Source organism: Ylistrum balloti, unplaced genomic scaffold, assembly GCF_031769215.1.
Source record: "Ylistrum balloti isolate Yb309-2 unplaced genomic scaffold, AGI_CSIRO_Ybal_v1 Utg370418, whole genome shotgun sequence".
In the NCBI taxonomy this organism is placed as follows: Eukaryota; Metazoa; Mollusca; class Bivalvia; order Pectinida; family Pectinidae; genus Ylistrum; species Ylistrum balloti.
In genome coordinates this window covers 50,197-66,199 of record NW_026782283.1, presented here as the reverse complement: position 1 = coordinate 66,199, position 16,003 = coordinate 50,197, and the positions used below count along the sequence as shown (strand labels likewise).

The 16,003-nt window shown below is 36.7% G+C and overlaps 1 protein-coding gene across 1 annotated transcript; it reads right to left on the bottom strand.

Annotated features, from left to right (window-relative positions):
• Window positions 1-4,370: 4,370 nt before the first annotated feature.
• LOC132554611 (adenosine deaminase-like) lies at window positions 4,371-14,935 on the bottom strand. The gene is made up of 9 exons (XM_060218931.1): window positions 14,827-14,935; window positions 13,251-13,312; window positions 10,972-11,124; window positions 9,961-10,217; window positions 9,451-9,581; window positions 8,141-8,212; window positions 7,431-7,600; window positions 6,571-6,697; window positions 4,371-6,340 (listed from the first exon to the last, which is right to left on the bottom strand). Exons 1-9 carry the CDS (start codon window positions 14,860-14,862, stop codon window positions 6,251-6,253), a joined length of 1,098 nt encoding a protein of 365 aa, XP_060074914.1. The 5' UTR covers window positions 14,863-14,935; the 3' UTR covers window positions 4,371-6,250.
• Window positions 14,936-16,003: the final 1,068 nt, after the last annotated feature.

Genomic DNA, 16,003 nt, shown 5'->3' with positions numbered 1-16,003 from the left:
ATCGTATACCGTTGACTAAATAACAGTAATAACAAACAAACAAACAAACAAAAATATAAATATCACGTGCCATTAAGCTGAAACATCAAGAAGCTAATACAAGCAAGCAACAACAATAAGTAATACAGATATACATACAGAGGGAAATCCAAAAAACAACATTTGAGAGGTACTCATTGCTTCTTCTATTTCTTAAAGATTCCAACACCAAAAGCAACTGGAAAGGAAAGTGGACGGACGACGGACAGATTGTATATTAAACAATCAAGTCCTCTGATCGATAACAAGAATGTAAGACTTTAACGTTGTTTGTGCGTGACAGACGCTTGTTTATCAGTGGAATCTGTTCGGCTTTTGTGATGTTGTTTTAAGAAGTGGTGGAGTGTTTGGGAGCAATTTGGTAAATATCAATCATCGCCATATAAATGCCAATGTGAGACTGCTTTCTTAAAAAGAATAAACAGTTTTGTCGAGTAATCACCTTGAGATGAGACAGCATTCCACTTCGTGGTGTTATATACTTAATTTATGTCTTAACGGAACTGTTTCGCTGTCGTCATCGGTCGCTCACCAAGAATACTGGTTGTCTGTCCTCGAGGTAGACCATTAGTTACTTTGTATTCTCTGATTTACTTAGTTGGATTGACAACGGTTTACATGGCATTGTCGTCGATGAAACAGAAGACGCTTACTCTTCCGGAACACCTGGTCTTATTCTCCTTTGACATTTTCATGAGTAAATAATTGTTTTGTTCATATTTTGCCCTAGTATTATGGAATTTGAATTTGAATTATTATTATATTGCCTAGGTTGTTTTATCTTGATGATTTTTTTTGTTTATAAGCTACATCTTTCTCCCTACTACAGTGTCATAATTACTGTTTTCCGTTGCGGGATTTCTTTAGACATTATGACAAATTGAATATTTTCGTTTTGTTTATCATTACACATATTTATACCTAATTGCGCTTAAAGCCAATAAACGAGAAAAAATTAGCATGTAATACAAATATTTTTTTGCTTAAGAAACAGATTAAAATCGGGGTTGAGGTTTGGAAGGATGGAAATGGGGACCATTGGTGTTATTCACAAAAAGTCCTCATGTTGGTATCACTTTGTAGCTATAGAAAGCGCAAAAGCCCCTAAAATATTACAGGTGACCCCTGACCTTGGCTACCAGCTGTATTATCATCCATCATTTGTTTTTGTTTTTTCTCTAGTTTTATGGAATTTGAGTTTGGATTATGAAAATGTTGCCATGTTGGTATTTTCATTTTTTAAAAAAAATGTTGTTCATAGTGTATGGACCGTGTTCGTTACAAATCGAATTTCAATATCGTTATTTACATGTATGTATCTGCATCGTTATGTCCAAGAATCAGTCCAACAGAAATACGAATAGCTCACATTTACGTGGAATTTCTTTCATACATGGATACATGATTATATGTATAGATATATGTATATATTCACTATGAATCTAACCATAAGTTGATCACTTTATGATTCACCAATACCCAAAACTGTGACGTCATTTGTCCTTTATAAATCACTCAAAAGTTGATGAAGAATGAGATATTATATGAAGATTACATTTTTCATGTGCCAACATTCACTGGTGTCCTTTTATAAGGGTCCTTCCTCGCCGCACTCCGGAAAAAAATCAAAATGATTAGGACAGAAAAGCATAAAAGAAAACATTAATGTTATGGTCTGAAATATGTCGAATCAATCATTCGTGGCACTTAGATAAATCTCGAGCAAATAAATCATATTCAATATGTGTATAAATTAAAATTTAATACAAACCTCCTATTATTAAAAGTATTATTGGAAAATAAAAATAAAGCAGAGAAAAGGTTTTTATACTCTAGTGTACCTTTAAACTGTTGGTAAATGGTATTTACGCGTTTTAATGTTAAGGCATAGCTTTGTATTTTGGCAAAGAATGGGACAAATTACACTCGGCTTGAATACTTCAGAAGTTCCCACACTACTCAATGAGACACCTCTACATGGGATTTACTGTGAAACGGTGTCGTTTTCATCGTGATTATAGTGAACAAAACCTTCAAATTAAAAGGTAAATGCATATCTATTGTGAGGAAGGCTAACTCCTAAACCTGTTATGTCCTCTTTGTTGTTGCTTAACAAAGCCGATTAGAATGTGAATCGCTAAGATAGACATGGAACCGTGCAGAATAACTTATAGAAGAAAGTAATATTATAGAAAATATGTATGATTAATTTTTGTTTTATTACATGCTGTCAGTAATTAACAACGTGATAAAAAATGTAAAATCGGTGTAAAGTTTTGAAACAACGTCAGACTAAGACATTATTTTTTCCGAGGGATGCAGGTTCATGAAAAAGAAATAGGGAAGTTACACGATCGTCATGATGATTTCAGTAACAATTATTCGATTTCATAATGCGATATGAAATGACACGTGTGTGTGCTCGTGAGTATGCCTGTTGGTTGCGTTGTTTACTGTTCATTTGCGAACTCGACATTTACTTGTATTGACAAAAAATTACACGGCGGGTGTCGTCGATGAACTCTTCCGGAACACCTGGTCCTATTTTCTCTGTATTTTATCACGGGTCTCTATCTAAATCTGTCTTTAGTTCATTATTATGCCTTAGTTTCATTGAATTTGAGTTTGGATTATGATTATGTTGACATGAATGTATTTTGTTTTTCTCTCTGTGTTTGTATCGCCTTTCAAGTTTACCAGTTCTGTTAATTTCTTCATTTAAATTTTTTTTAAGGGTTTATAGAGCCCCACAATAACTTAAAAGTATTATTATCACTGTTTTTCAACACAGAAGTTTGATTTCGGGAGACAAACCATATAATTGGAAAATAGATATGAAGTAAATTGCGTGTTGTTCGGTCTCCTCGTAGACTTGTATGCGTAAAGATGAACAATGTTAAATGGAAATCAAACGTAAGGTAAATATCCATTCTATAATTCAAATATCATCACATTTTGTCTGCTCAAATTCTCAGCAATCATGTTATCTCAAACAGTATTATGTAAGTTAATATATTATCACCATTAAAACCAAACATTTTGGGTGTCTTATTTACGGTTCAAAATATATTTTCTTAAACTGTTCTTAAACTGATAACTAAAATTATGAACTTTATTGAATAATGGCGCAAGTGCTTTTCTAGGTTTTGACATTTCTTTCGACCCCTTTGGATTTTCACCAGTCCCCTGATAGACTTCAAAATTGAGGCCCCTTAGCATCATTGACAGGTCCTAGAAGAAAGAAACAACTGTATGATGCAGTTTAATGCCTTGTTTGGCTATACTGTATCTTACTCTAAATTATGAAAAGGTGCTTTTCACGTTTGTTTCTGTTGTACTACTTTCAACAATACTGTTTGTTTACAAACTTAAAATCATTGGTATCCATTATCGTACAATTAAAGAGGCATTGTAGCAGTAATATTGCAATTGAATGTAATAACAGCCGATTACAGAAACGTTGTAACAGTAATACTGTACTAGATTGTAATAACAGGCGATTACAGAAACGTTATGATAGTAGTATTGTAATAAGAGACGATTACAGAGACGTTATAATAGTAATATTGTAACAACAGGCGATTACTGAAACGTTATAATAGTAATACTGTAATAAGAGACGATTTGAAAAACGTTATAATAGTAACATTGTAATAAGAGACTATTACAGAAACCTTATGATAGTAGTATTGTAATAAGAGACGATTACAAAAACGTTATAATAGTAACATTGTAATAAGAGACGATTTGAAAAACGTTATAATAGTAACATTGTAATAAGAGACGATTACAGAAACGTTATAATAGTAATATTGTAATAAGAGACTATTACAGAAACGTTATAATAGTAATATTGTAATAAGAGACGATTACAAAAACGTTATAATAGTAACATTGTAATAAGAGACGATTACAGAAACGTTATAATAGTAATATTGTAATAAGAGACTATTACAGAAACGTTATAATAGTAATATTGTAATAAGAGACGATTACAAAAACGTTATAATAGTAACATTGTAATAAGAGACGATTACAGAAACGTTATAATAGTAATATTGTAATAAGAGACTATTACAGAAACGTTATAATAGTAACATTGTAATAAGAGACGATTACAGAAACGTTATAATAGTAACATTGTAATAAGAGACGATTACAGAAACGTTATAATAGTAACATTGTAATAAGAGACGATTACAAAAACGTTATAATAGTAACATTGTAATAAGAGACGATTTGAAAAACGTTATAATAGTAACATTGTAATAAGAGACGATTACAGAAACGTGATAATAGTAATATTGTAATAACAGAAGATCACAGAGACATTATAACAGAAACACTTTTAATGGATTGTTATAACAAGCAATGACAGAAAAGACAATAATAAACAAGAAAGGTTTATCAACGTTTATCAAAGGTTTATCAAAGCTGCAGTTATTTCGTAATTGAGGTTCTTCTGTTTGTTCGTGTTAATTTGCATGCAGCACAAAAGTACCTAATAACTGTTTTGGTTTATATTTTATTGATAATTATCAAAATTTAATTTTCTAAATAAGATAGAAGAAAATAAGGTATTGAAATCATGACCAATTGAAGACATACACGCCAATAATTGACACCGTCATATACAACCAGATATGCTAATAACATAACACTTTTAAAAAGGCTTTTCAATTATTCAATCACATCTACTGATAAGCATACAAATCCACTCGACCACAAAACAACCATTAAAGTCGTATATGTAAAGATTAACAACGGTTTGTTATGTTTTCCACCAGACTCTGTTTAGGTAAATTAACATTAAACATGATATTGTTTGAATCGATTCATCAAAATCCACATAAACAAACCTAATTCATACAAGCTGTAGTTATTTTCTACCCATTTTCTATGGATAATTCATCAATTATTTGTCAGTTAACCGATTCAACAGCCACGAAATTAAGATATGACGATGGAATTGTGATTTCAAAAAATGTAGAATTAAATCGTTTGGATTTCCGTCCTGAGAGAATTACCAACCTAAATTTTCACTGAGTCCTTGGAAAATCACAAAATCTAAATCTTTACTGAATTCTCAAGGTTACCACAAATTCGCAAAGGATAAACCATTATTATGACCACTTTACCGGTATAAAAAAGGCACTGAAAACATTGGTGGGCTGTAGTGGTCAGGACACAAAGATGAATAAAACAACCACGACATGCGAACAGACCTAATAACAAAACGAAAGTAATGAAAAATATCGTTTATAGAATATGTAAATAATGAATGGTTTATATCTTTGACCTTTGACCATGGATACACGTGAATGTACTTAAGTACCCATTTATAGATATTGGCCACCCTATCTATTATTAAGAACATGCAATATGGTTTTGTAAGAGTGTGTAAACAGTCAATTTCCTTCTATTTAAAAGTGTTCGAACATTTTGAAATTAACCTTTGTAATGCTGAACAGTATTAACAATATAAATATGATTGATGGTTGCAACCCTACAATACTGGAGTTAATTTAGTGTCCTTCGGCAATAAGAATATTTCATGACAATCTGAGAGGTAATTTCAATCGTCTTTAGATGGAAATTACACTTTTATGTATTATGTACAACACTCTTAGCTACCAGCTTGTAGTAAACAGCCCCGCAGTCACCAAGATATCTCGTGGATGAAATATGACGCGTATATAAAAATGTTTTCAGATGTTCATAAACCTATCAATTAGATCACAGATTTGTTCAGAGCAACCTTTGAAGCGTCTCAGTGTTGATACATATACATTTCGTATGACCCCTACAATAGTCGGTCGTACAACAGATTTATCGCGAAAAAAGCATTTAATTTTTTTGCATACTGAAGAGTAGTTCGATTTAATCTGACGTTCTATCAGCTTTTTTATCGGTCTGGAGTCGATGAACGTCAGAACTCCGGCCCTATAGAAAGTGAGAGGAGTAAGCAACCCATGCCTGGGTCGACATTCAAACGATAACTGTGGAAAGAAATCGCCATTTTCACATGCCGACCGATGCGCGGGTTGCATATTACCCTTACTTTATATAGAAATGAAGTTCTGACGTTCATCGACTGCATACCAACATAACAAATCGATAGAACGTCAGAATAACTTGGACTAACTGAAGAGATTTAAGCATGTACTATAAACGTATACTGAGAAACCTGAAATCAACATAGATATCATATTCAATGTTCACCATAGACGTTTACTAAATCTTGTAACATTTTTTTCTTCTGTTCCTCAGTTGCAAATGAAGCTCTCGCAGCATTGAATATCTGAAAAATATTGTACATCATACAAAAATATCAGTTATCTCTGAAAATTTGAATATATTTACAACCTACATAAGATACATTCGGTCTTTATTTATGAATTCTAACATATATCTACAACCTATATAAAATACATTCTATATGTATGTAAAAATTTTAGCATGGGTGCACATAAGATAGGTACCTGATATTTTCATCCTACATAACACAATTGGTTCTATGCTAATACTTACGGAGTTTATAATTTGCTCATCGCTCAGACCCATTTTATTAGCTAGTACATAATCATCCGCAAGCGCGTTGTTTAGAATAATTGGGTCGTCAGTATTGAGAGAGAAATTTACCCCCTCATCGGCAAATCTGTAATAAGAAATGTTCAATATATCAACAATAAAGTCGAACAGTCAAATCGTATATTTCCGTGGTGCTCAAATTTCGTGGCTTTCAAAAAATATACATTTTTGTTGCTACTTATTTTCGTGGTTACATCTTGCTCACAATAACGCAATAATGCTAGTACTATAACCTATGATAATTTTTATAACATTACGTCGACAACTAAATTCGTGGATTTGGAGTACTCACATGTTCAACGAAAACAAATTCACCCGCAAAATTTGAACTTGCAGTAGCAATAATATGCCCAATGACTCTATCTATATATTCAGGAAACTACCTAACACACTTCCTTCTAGTAGAAATTGTCTGATAAGTTCAACACACTTGACCCATGTGACATTAAAATTGGGTCAAAGGCATTCGGCATTCATTGAGAACAAATTTCAAGACTTTCATCAAAGTATGTCACTGACCCTATATGTCTTTTTAATTTCTGGTCTCTTTTATTGCAATGAAATGGATATTTGCTCTTTACTTCACGGACAAACGGACGGACAGATGATTTCATGATTATTTGTCAAACACCTGCTAGTCAGTATGGACTGGAATTGTGAGACGTTGTACGACATACACTGAGTAGATAATCGGCTTATTGAAAACTATAGATACTACCAAAGAGATATATTTCGTAAAGTCAAGTAAATCAGTGACACATTTATTTAAATTCTGCATGCAGTAATAAGTACACTGTTACCTAATGAGCGGATGTTTCATAATATCCTCAGGGCACGCACCAGTTATGATGCTGGACAATGGACAGATTTCAAAATGAACTCCGTCTTCTTTACATCGACTGTACAGTTCTGGGTCGTCTGTCACGTGATAGCCGTGGCCAATCCTCTCGGCGTACATATGGTCCAGAGCCTGGTAGACATACAAAGAATTGTTCACAATTCACTTCAAAACTAAGCATGTATTACTCAGTGTTGTTGAGTTACCGAGTGTGAAATTGTGAGCAAGAAACGTCCACCTTTCAACATAATCATAATCCACACTTTAATTCCATGACACTAGGGCAAAATAGGGACAAAAGTTAGATTTACACGGAGACTCTTATAAAGTAGAAGGGGAATAAGAAGAGTAAACCTTGGTCAATCCAAGTAAGTAATGTCACGTTCTCAAAAGAGAACAAGGTATACACTAATCAGCACCAAACACGCCCAATTTCATGTTGCACAAAGAAATAGACTAATTCTCAATGAGTTCACTATGACGACTATGATAATGGCAAAGTAATAAACAGAGAAAAGGTTACGTGCTACATTCTGTTGATGAGCGTATCAAGAAAAAAAATAAAAACTAAGACAGAACTGGCTGTCTCCTTCTGTAAAAACGTTTTACACAAATATGTTATTTTCATAACATCTATGTTTCGCACTTAATTTTTTGACTCAACTCACTGACCTCCCTGACCCCTTCGGAGGGCCCATTTTCTCCCGCGTGGACAGTTCTGTGGATGCCATTGTCGTAAGCTTCCTAAAAATCAACCATAACAAATACTTTGTTTATATCATTGAAAAATAAAATGACATTAAATGGAATATGTCAATACGCAAATTTTGATTAGTCCAACGATCGCATCGGTAATTTATCCCAAAGCTCTTCTAACCTATAAAAGACATCGTGGAAACCAGCGAGGTCTATCTATCACCTGTATGACGTCACATGATCTATAATTTACCCTGTTATTGCTAGGTTTCTATCACTTCTATTTCATTTAAGTCTAAGACCTGTGTGACGTCTATCTATTTAGTAAATCACCGTTATTGGTAAAGTAATAGCGCTTTTGTTATATTCAAATGGGACATATCAACATATTGCTGTGTCTAAAGACGAGTATACACAGATTAACTTTAATACAAATGTGTAAATGAATACCCAAAGAACTGTAAACTTTTTTCGGGGGTTTTATTTACACTGATTCTGTGGGTATACTTAATACATCAAAATGCCCGCGAAATTATCAACTGCTAACGTTGATATTGATTCAAGAACTCGTATATTTCGTGAGCATTGTATATCTATGAAGTCTAGTGTCAATCGAACAGGGATTTGTATTTCCCCGATGGAAACAAATCAGTACCACAAAAATGCCTTATATTACAGTAAGCTTGGCATATAAACGTAAAAGAATTCTTAGAGGTGAAACCACATCAGGTATTCCTTTGTTCGACGTGTTAAGATATTGATACATTCATAAGATCGGTACAAGATGAAGATATTTTTTATGATGCGCTTGTTTGAATGGAATTGCTAGTTTGAATTTGTATATGCTAAAGCAACTATTTTATTAAAACTAGAAAATGTCTGTAAGACATGAATGCCCCCCCCCATGTGTGAAATAATAGTGAAAGGTCCGAATGAAGTTGTTAGGTGATATATACTGATTTGGGACGCGACGCGACGGGACGGGACGGGACGCGACGGGACGGACGGACATGGGCAACGCTATATGCCCCCGACCATAAATGGCGGGGGCATAAAAAGGGCAACATATTCTGATTTTTTTATGCTTGATGTTATTCCACTTAACATATCACCTGAAAAAGAACATGTAAAGTTTTGTACGTAAACATCTAATGGCGATTAATGCAGTAAATAAATCACTTCACCGTGAGTATTACAGCTTTAAGATTACCTGTCCTAAGTTATGGGGATTTTCTGAGAAAGACATTGTATATCGTACAATTATACATTTTTATTAGAAATTTTACCTTGAAGGCTTTTTTGTGTCCACAGAGAAGTGGATCCTTGCCTGGTTCGAAGTCCTGTCCAGCACTGTCTATGGCCACAACTCCTCTGTCCTTGAATTCTTTACATAATGACACGATCTCAGCAGACCAGTCTGAAGTCATAGAAACTACCTCATTTCGCAATATCGTTATAAACAATTAGTGCGCAGAAAGATGGACGAAATTTTCTGTCTTTTAAAATTTAGCAGGAGGAAAGCATCGATAGGTAGGTCTGTTGATTTGTACGGCGTGGAAGTGACCAAAATAAAAATATATAAACCAAACCTCGGTATCTCGAGCTCGCTCAAATCGAAGAACCCGTTTAATTAGTATTTCTTTTGTCTCGGCCAAACTTATCACCAAACATTCGATCTCATTTAAATCGAAAACTCTGATAACTGAAGCTTTTCAATGGTCCAACCGACTTCGAAATAACGAAGTGCGACTGTAAATATGTGTATGAAGAAAGAAGAGAAAACAAATATATTGTACCTGGTTGGTGAGTCATGCAGCATAATATTGAGTTGACTGTAATGTTGAAGTCGCGACTTCCCTTATCAAGAGCATCACATACTGTAATTACCACATCTCTCGGAGAAAAGTCCCCACGCTCCCTAGCGTATGCTGGTTTATCTAGTGTATTAGCCAACAGATGGGGATTATACCTGGCCTCGACATATCGTATACCAGATTTGGCACAGTCTTCACAAAACTCGTACGCAATTCTGAACACAGCATCCCTATCGCCGCTGCAACAGTAGAGAGAGCGGAATTAAGAAAATCATACAAGACACATAAGCGAGTATTAAAAACAAATATAGAAGTAGATACTGTAACAGTGAGTCAAAGAACGAATTAAACGGTATAATACATCAGGTTCGTCGTTCTAAGACTCGTCATTGATGTTAAGGGTCTGAATTTGGAAACATTTGGGGGCAAATGAGGAAAATTGATTGACAGAAATGTTATTATCAAAAGAGGAAATGCACTTAACTACGATTTTGAGGCGGTTTATAGCGTTGTCTTTGTGATTTATCAAAATCTTAAATATTCAGTATAGAGAAAAAGATACCTGTTGAAAGTCTTTCTGGGTATAAAGTAGGGATTTCTAAGTCAAAATATCCTAGAATCACATCCAGACACCTCATTTTTTGTGAGTAATATTTTATGACTATTCGCAGAATTCAAAAGCTTTTTATTACCTACTCTTAAACACTTAATGATAACAGTATAAAAATTGTTTATTAGATCACATGTAGATTATCAGCCTTCCGTTCATTCAAGAAAAGAAAAAACTTAGAACACTGACATATTTATTTTGTCAAGGCTTGTGATGTTTCTGTGTTATTATTTGTGTTGGATAACAATGTTTTAGTTTTCTGAATAAAAATATGTTTTATTTTCACAGAAAAAGGAAATCACACGTAATCTAAACTTGTCTCAAGGTGATTGATACGATCTAAATTTTATTTGACAGATATGATGATAACGTGTTTCACTTACGCTATGATTGGCATGAAGACATTGAATGCATGTAAGAATAATTTCAGACTACATGGCGTTGTGATGACTATTTCTTTGTCCAGTGATTCCTGATCTGTGATAACGGTTTCTTGTCCGTCGTCATCAACTGATATTATAGGTCGTCCTTTAGTTCTGTTAAATATGATATATACACGGAATAGAGATGTACCTGTTATACGGTAAATTTGAAAAGTTCAGAAACTTCATTCTGTAGATCATGGACCGTTATGGCAGTGACAGGCACATCATAGCAGGGCAGGGACCGGTATATCATAGCCGGGCAGGGACCGGCATATCATGGCAGGGCAGGGACCGGCATATATCATGGCCGAGCGGGGACCGGCATATCAGGCAGGGCAGGGACCGGTATATCATGGCCGGGCAGGGACAGGCATATCATGGTCGGGCAAGGACCGGCATATCATGGCAGGGCAGGGACCGGCATATCATGGCCGGGCGGGGACCGGCATATCAGACAGGGCAGGGACCGGTACATCATGGCCGGGCAGGGACATGCATATCATGGCAGGGAAGGGACCGGCATATTATGGCAGGGCAGGGACCGGTATATTATGACAGGGCAGGGACCGGCATATCATGGCAGGGCAGGGACCGGTATATCATGACAGGGCAGGGACCGGCATGTCATGGCAGGGCAGGGACCGGTATATCATGGCAGGGCAGGGCAGGGACCAGTATATCATGGCCGGGCAGGGACATGCATATCTTGGCAGGGCAGGGATCGGCATATACTGGCCGGGCAGGGACCGGTATATCATGACAGGGCAGGGACAGGAATACCATGCCCGGGCAGGGACCGGCATATCAGGCTGGGCAGGGACCGGTATATCATGGCCGGGCTAGGAAAGGCATATCATGGCCGGGCTGGGACCTGCATATCAGGCAGTGCAGGGACCGGTATATCATGGCAGGGCAGGGACCGGTATGTCATGACAGGGCAGGGACTGGCATGTCATTGCAGGGCAGGAACCGGTATGTCATGACAGGGTAGGGACCGGCATACCATGGCAGGGACCGGGATGTCATGGCAGGGCAGCGATCAAAAGATCATGGCGGAACAGGTAAACCGTGACAAGGACCGGTCTGTCATGGCAGAGACAGGTAGACCATCACAGGGCAGGAACTTGTAGGTCATTGAGGGTACCGTTATACATTGGCAGTGACCGGTATACATTGACAGGGATCGGTATATTATGGAAGGGGCTAGTAGGTCATTGCAGGAAGCTGTGGACCATGGCAGACAACGGCACAACATGGCAGGCACCGTTATATCACGACAAGGACCGGTGACCTGTATATCATGGCTGGTGTCGGTAGACCGTCTAAGAGACCGGTAGACCATTTCAGGAACTGGTACATCTGGGCCGATAAACTTTGGCAGGGACTTGTAGATCATAGGATGGAGCCGTAGATCATGGCATGCACCGGTATACTATGCCTGGGACCGGTAGGTCATGACAGGGACCAAAGGACCATGACAGGGACTGGTTGACCATCACTGGAACCAGTAGAATATGGCAGGGACTTGTAGGGTAGAATATGGCAGGGACTTGTAGGGTAGAATATGGCAGGGACTTGTAGGGTAGAATATGGCAGGGACTTGTAGGGTAGAATATGGCAGGGACTTGAAGGGTAGAATATGGCAGGGACTTGTAGTAGAATATGGCAGGGACTTGTAGGGTAGAATATGGCAGGGACCTGTAGAATATGGCAGGGACCTGTAGAATATGGCAGGGACTTGTAGGGTAGAATATGGCAGGGACCTGTAGAATATGGCAGGGACTTGTAGGGTAGAATATGGCAGGGACTTGTAGGGTAGAATATGGCAGGGACTTGTAGGGTAGAATATGGCAGGGACCTGTAGAATATGGCAGGGACCTGTAGAATATGGCAGGGACTTGTAGGGTAGAATATGGCAGGGACTTGAAGGGTAGAATATGGCAGGGACTTGTAGGGTAGAATATGGCAGGGACTTGTAGGGTAGAATATGACAGGGAGCGGTAGATCATGGTCAGGAATTATCCCTATCTGGCATCTTATCTTGTTTGTAGTGTGATAAACATCAAATTTTGTCTATTGCAATAGAGAATGCAAAAATATTTTGACCACTTGCATCAATTTAGAACACTTTCGAGTAACAATACAAGGAATATTATTCGGCTCATCAAACTAAAGATCACTTGTTATTCTTGTTTATCAGCCCTTCCCCTTCCTAATAGTTCTCCTCCCTTACTTACTTTGAAATATCTAAAATGGTCTCTGATCGGATGGCTCCGTCTAGGTGGATGTGCAGTTCAATCTGTGCAAAAGACTTTATATTAGTATATATTCAGTGATTTTTAATCTAAATTTTTTTCTAGAAATACAATATGAGAAAAATGCCACACCAACGAAAAAATACTTGATATACATTTTTAGGACCCATAGTCGAATGCGTCATTTCGTGAAAATTAGCGAAATCACAAAGATCTCTTTTATAATTTAAGACAACAAAACAAGGGAAAAGGATGTCGTGTGAACCATATTTTCAGCGAATTTTAAGCATTAACGTTTAAACTAAAATATATTATAAACTCATTTCTGCTATCTTGAAACATTTTCGAGAGAAAATTCCTTCACAAAACGCAATAAAATTGTTCCTGGTGGTCAAAAAGGGCAAATACCGAATAAAGGTCAATCAAATTAATGTCACGTTATCAAAAATGGAATCGGGTCAGTAACAACGAAAGCACGAGATGTACTCAATATGAAGCAAACAAGTCACCAGTAAGCTATCACATAAACCGGTAGAAATATTTCTTTTTTATGCATGTATAACACGGAATACTCCCCGCATATACCAACATGCTGTGCCACCTTACGAGAAGATTTGTAACCATGACGGTTCATGGAAAATCTGCCAAACTTTCTTGTTGTTTTTTACAGCATTCCTACCGAACACAGAGCAGGTGAGATATAACGATTTGTCATATACAGACTAGTTACCTCGTAACTTTCTATGTGTGATAGTCTTTCTTTGGATTCTCTATCTTAAACACAAGTGTGTAAATTTAAAGACACCCTGCTCTACATAATTTACTCTGTTTGGAATACTCCTGGAACCAGTTTTATAGTATCTTGTTACATGTTATCAGATCATCACGACAATTCTTTTTGCTACATTGGAATCTGACAGAGAGAAATGAAAGAATTTCTTAAAATATTTTCATTTTATCATTTCACTTCATTTTTAATGTATATTAGACTTATATCTGGTTTAAAATAAAAAAGACTCTGCAAAAAATAATTAAAAAAAAAAAAAAAAACCACACACACACACACCCTCGACCAAAATAATCCTCCATGAAAATTAACGATTTTACGGTACCTACATTATAATTTCATGGTTATATTGTATCAATGTTATTTTCATGTATTTCATTAAAAATGATGAAAGGTATGGAGTGAATCTTTGTGTGTTGTGAACAAGTTAGGCTGTAGAGTACATAACAACGCTCTCCGCTAGGAATCGGACTCAGAACGGTAGAAAGCGGTAGAAGGGCGAGAGTTGTTATTACAAATAGGTATGACCATCCAACATGGTGTCATGTTATCAATTGTGAGTAAACAGAGAGCGAGCTGTCAGAATCACCACTGTAATACTACAGTATACACACCATAGTAGTCTGTAGCAGTGTACACAATACACCTCATGTTCTCGATGCGATATCATAATCGGCACATCTGGTGTCTTATTGAAGTTGTTATATCTGCATAAAATAGTTACCAGGAGCAACTGTTTAATAATCCGGCTGCATTGAACGACATACTCACCTTGTAGCTGAACTTGTCCCCCGGAGTGGTGGTCATGTCGCCGGAAGGTTGTGCACAACTCTGTTTTCTACAGGAAATGGCTTACACGGTGATGTAAGTCAGCTCCGTAATATAATACTGAAGTATGGAAACCTGGAAACGACAGCGATAGAATTGGATGATCGTGGGATGATTCGATTTAGTTTAAATTAGTCCTAATATGATATACATTCGGTTATATAAATGACTTTTTCACAGGTGCCAAGAACTAGATGCAAACGTCAATTACAGGTGGCAGTCTTGTCAATAATATATTTCGTCGAATCAGCCTCAGAATTTAAGCATATCTAAAATTAATTTACAAATTCACTCAGTAGATTGAGAAGTACTGCCGAAACAAATTTGAGCGTTGACTGTATTTGGACATATTGGCTATACGATCAACCTCCAAATATAACGTGAAAGGCGAGAATTGGTCTTCCGGCATTTCTAAAAATAGTAGCAACGAGATTTGTTACTGGGAGAACGGATAAAGGACGGTTGGATGACGGTCGGACGATCAGATGGAATATGTATCCAGGATGATAGACGATTTCAGTGGGAAATAATTTGATTATTGTAGGCTTTAAAACACATTATTTCCCTCGATTACAGTCATATATTGATAAGTAACAACATGGAATTGTCAAATTACAGATCTAGGTGTTTGAGTGCTGGTGACGTATGCTTGTATGCACATTCCAGCGCCACCTCATTTCACTCTAAGGTGATTTAAATCACCAAGGTTACTGCAACGATAACCTCAAATTATAACTGTTCTTCGCGCAAATAAAAACTGCATGTACTGCACCTCTGTTGTCTGCATAAAAGGAAGTATTCGAATCAGCAAACAATGTATGGCGCCCGTTATATTAGTGTGTTGAGAAATTTGACCGAGATTCGTCTGGCGTACCAGTTTGTCATTACCGAGTCAGTAACACTGTTTCCGCGTACCAGTTTACGACACACCTATATAGGTTAGCGGAACAGTGGAGTAACACACATATAACGCGGTACGTTAACAAGCTTAGTAGACAAAATGAGGAACAATTAGATTGCATTTTAATGCATTGAGTATGAGGTATTGGGGAGTCATGTGGTGTGGATTAGGAGAGGTACGTTCAAGTTGTGGAGAGTGAAGTAGAGAAAACGTTAAGTG

What these genes read in the sequence shown, in the direction of transcription:
- LOC132554611 (XM_060218931.1), bottom strand. Translation starts at nt 14,862, where the DNA reads ATGACCACCACTCCGGGGGACAAGTTCAGCTACAAG. An exon ending in CTGCATGACTCACCAACCAG is followed by an intron (nt 9,582 to 9,960) that starts GTACAATATATT and finishes CTATGACTTCAG; the next exon opens with ACTGGTCTGCTGAGATCGTG. An exon ending in CCTCCGAAGGGGTCAGGGAG is followed by an intron (nt 7,601 to 8,140) that starts GTCAGTGAGTTG and finishes TATGTCTACCAG; the next exon opens with GCTCTGGACCATATGTACGC.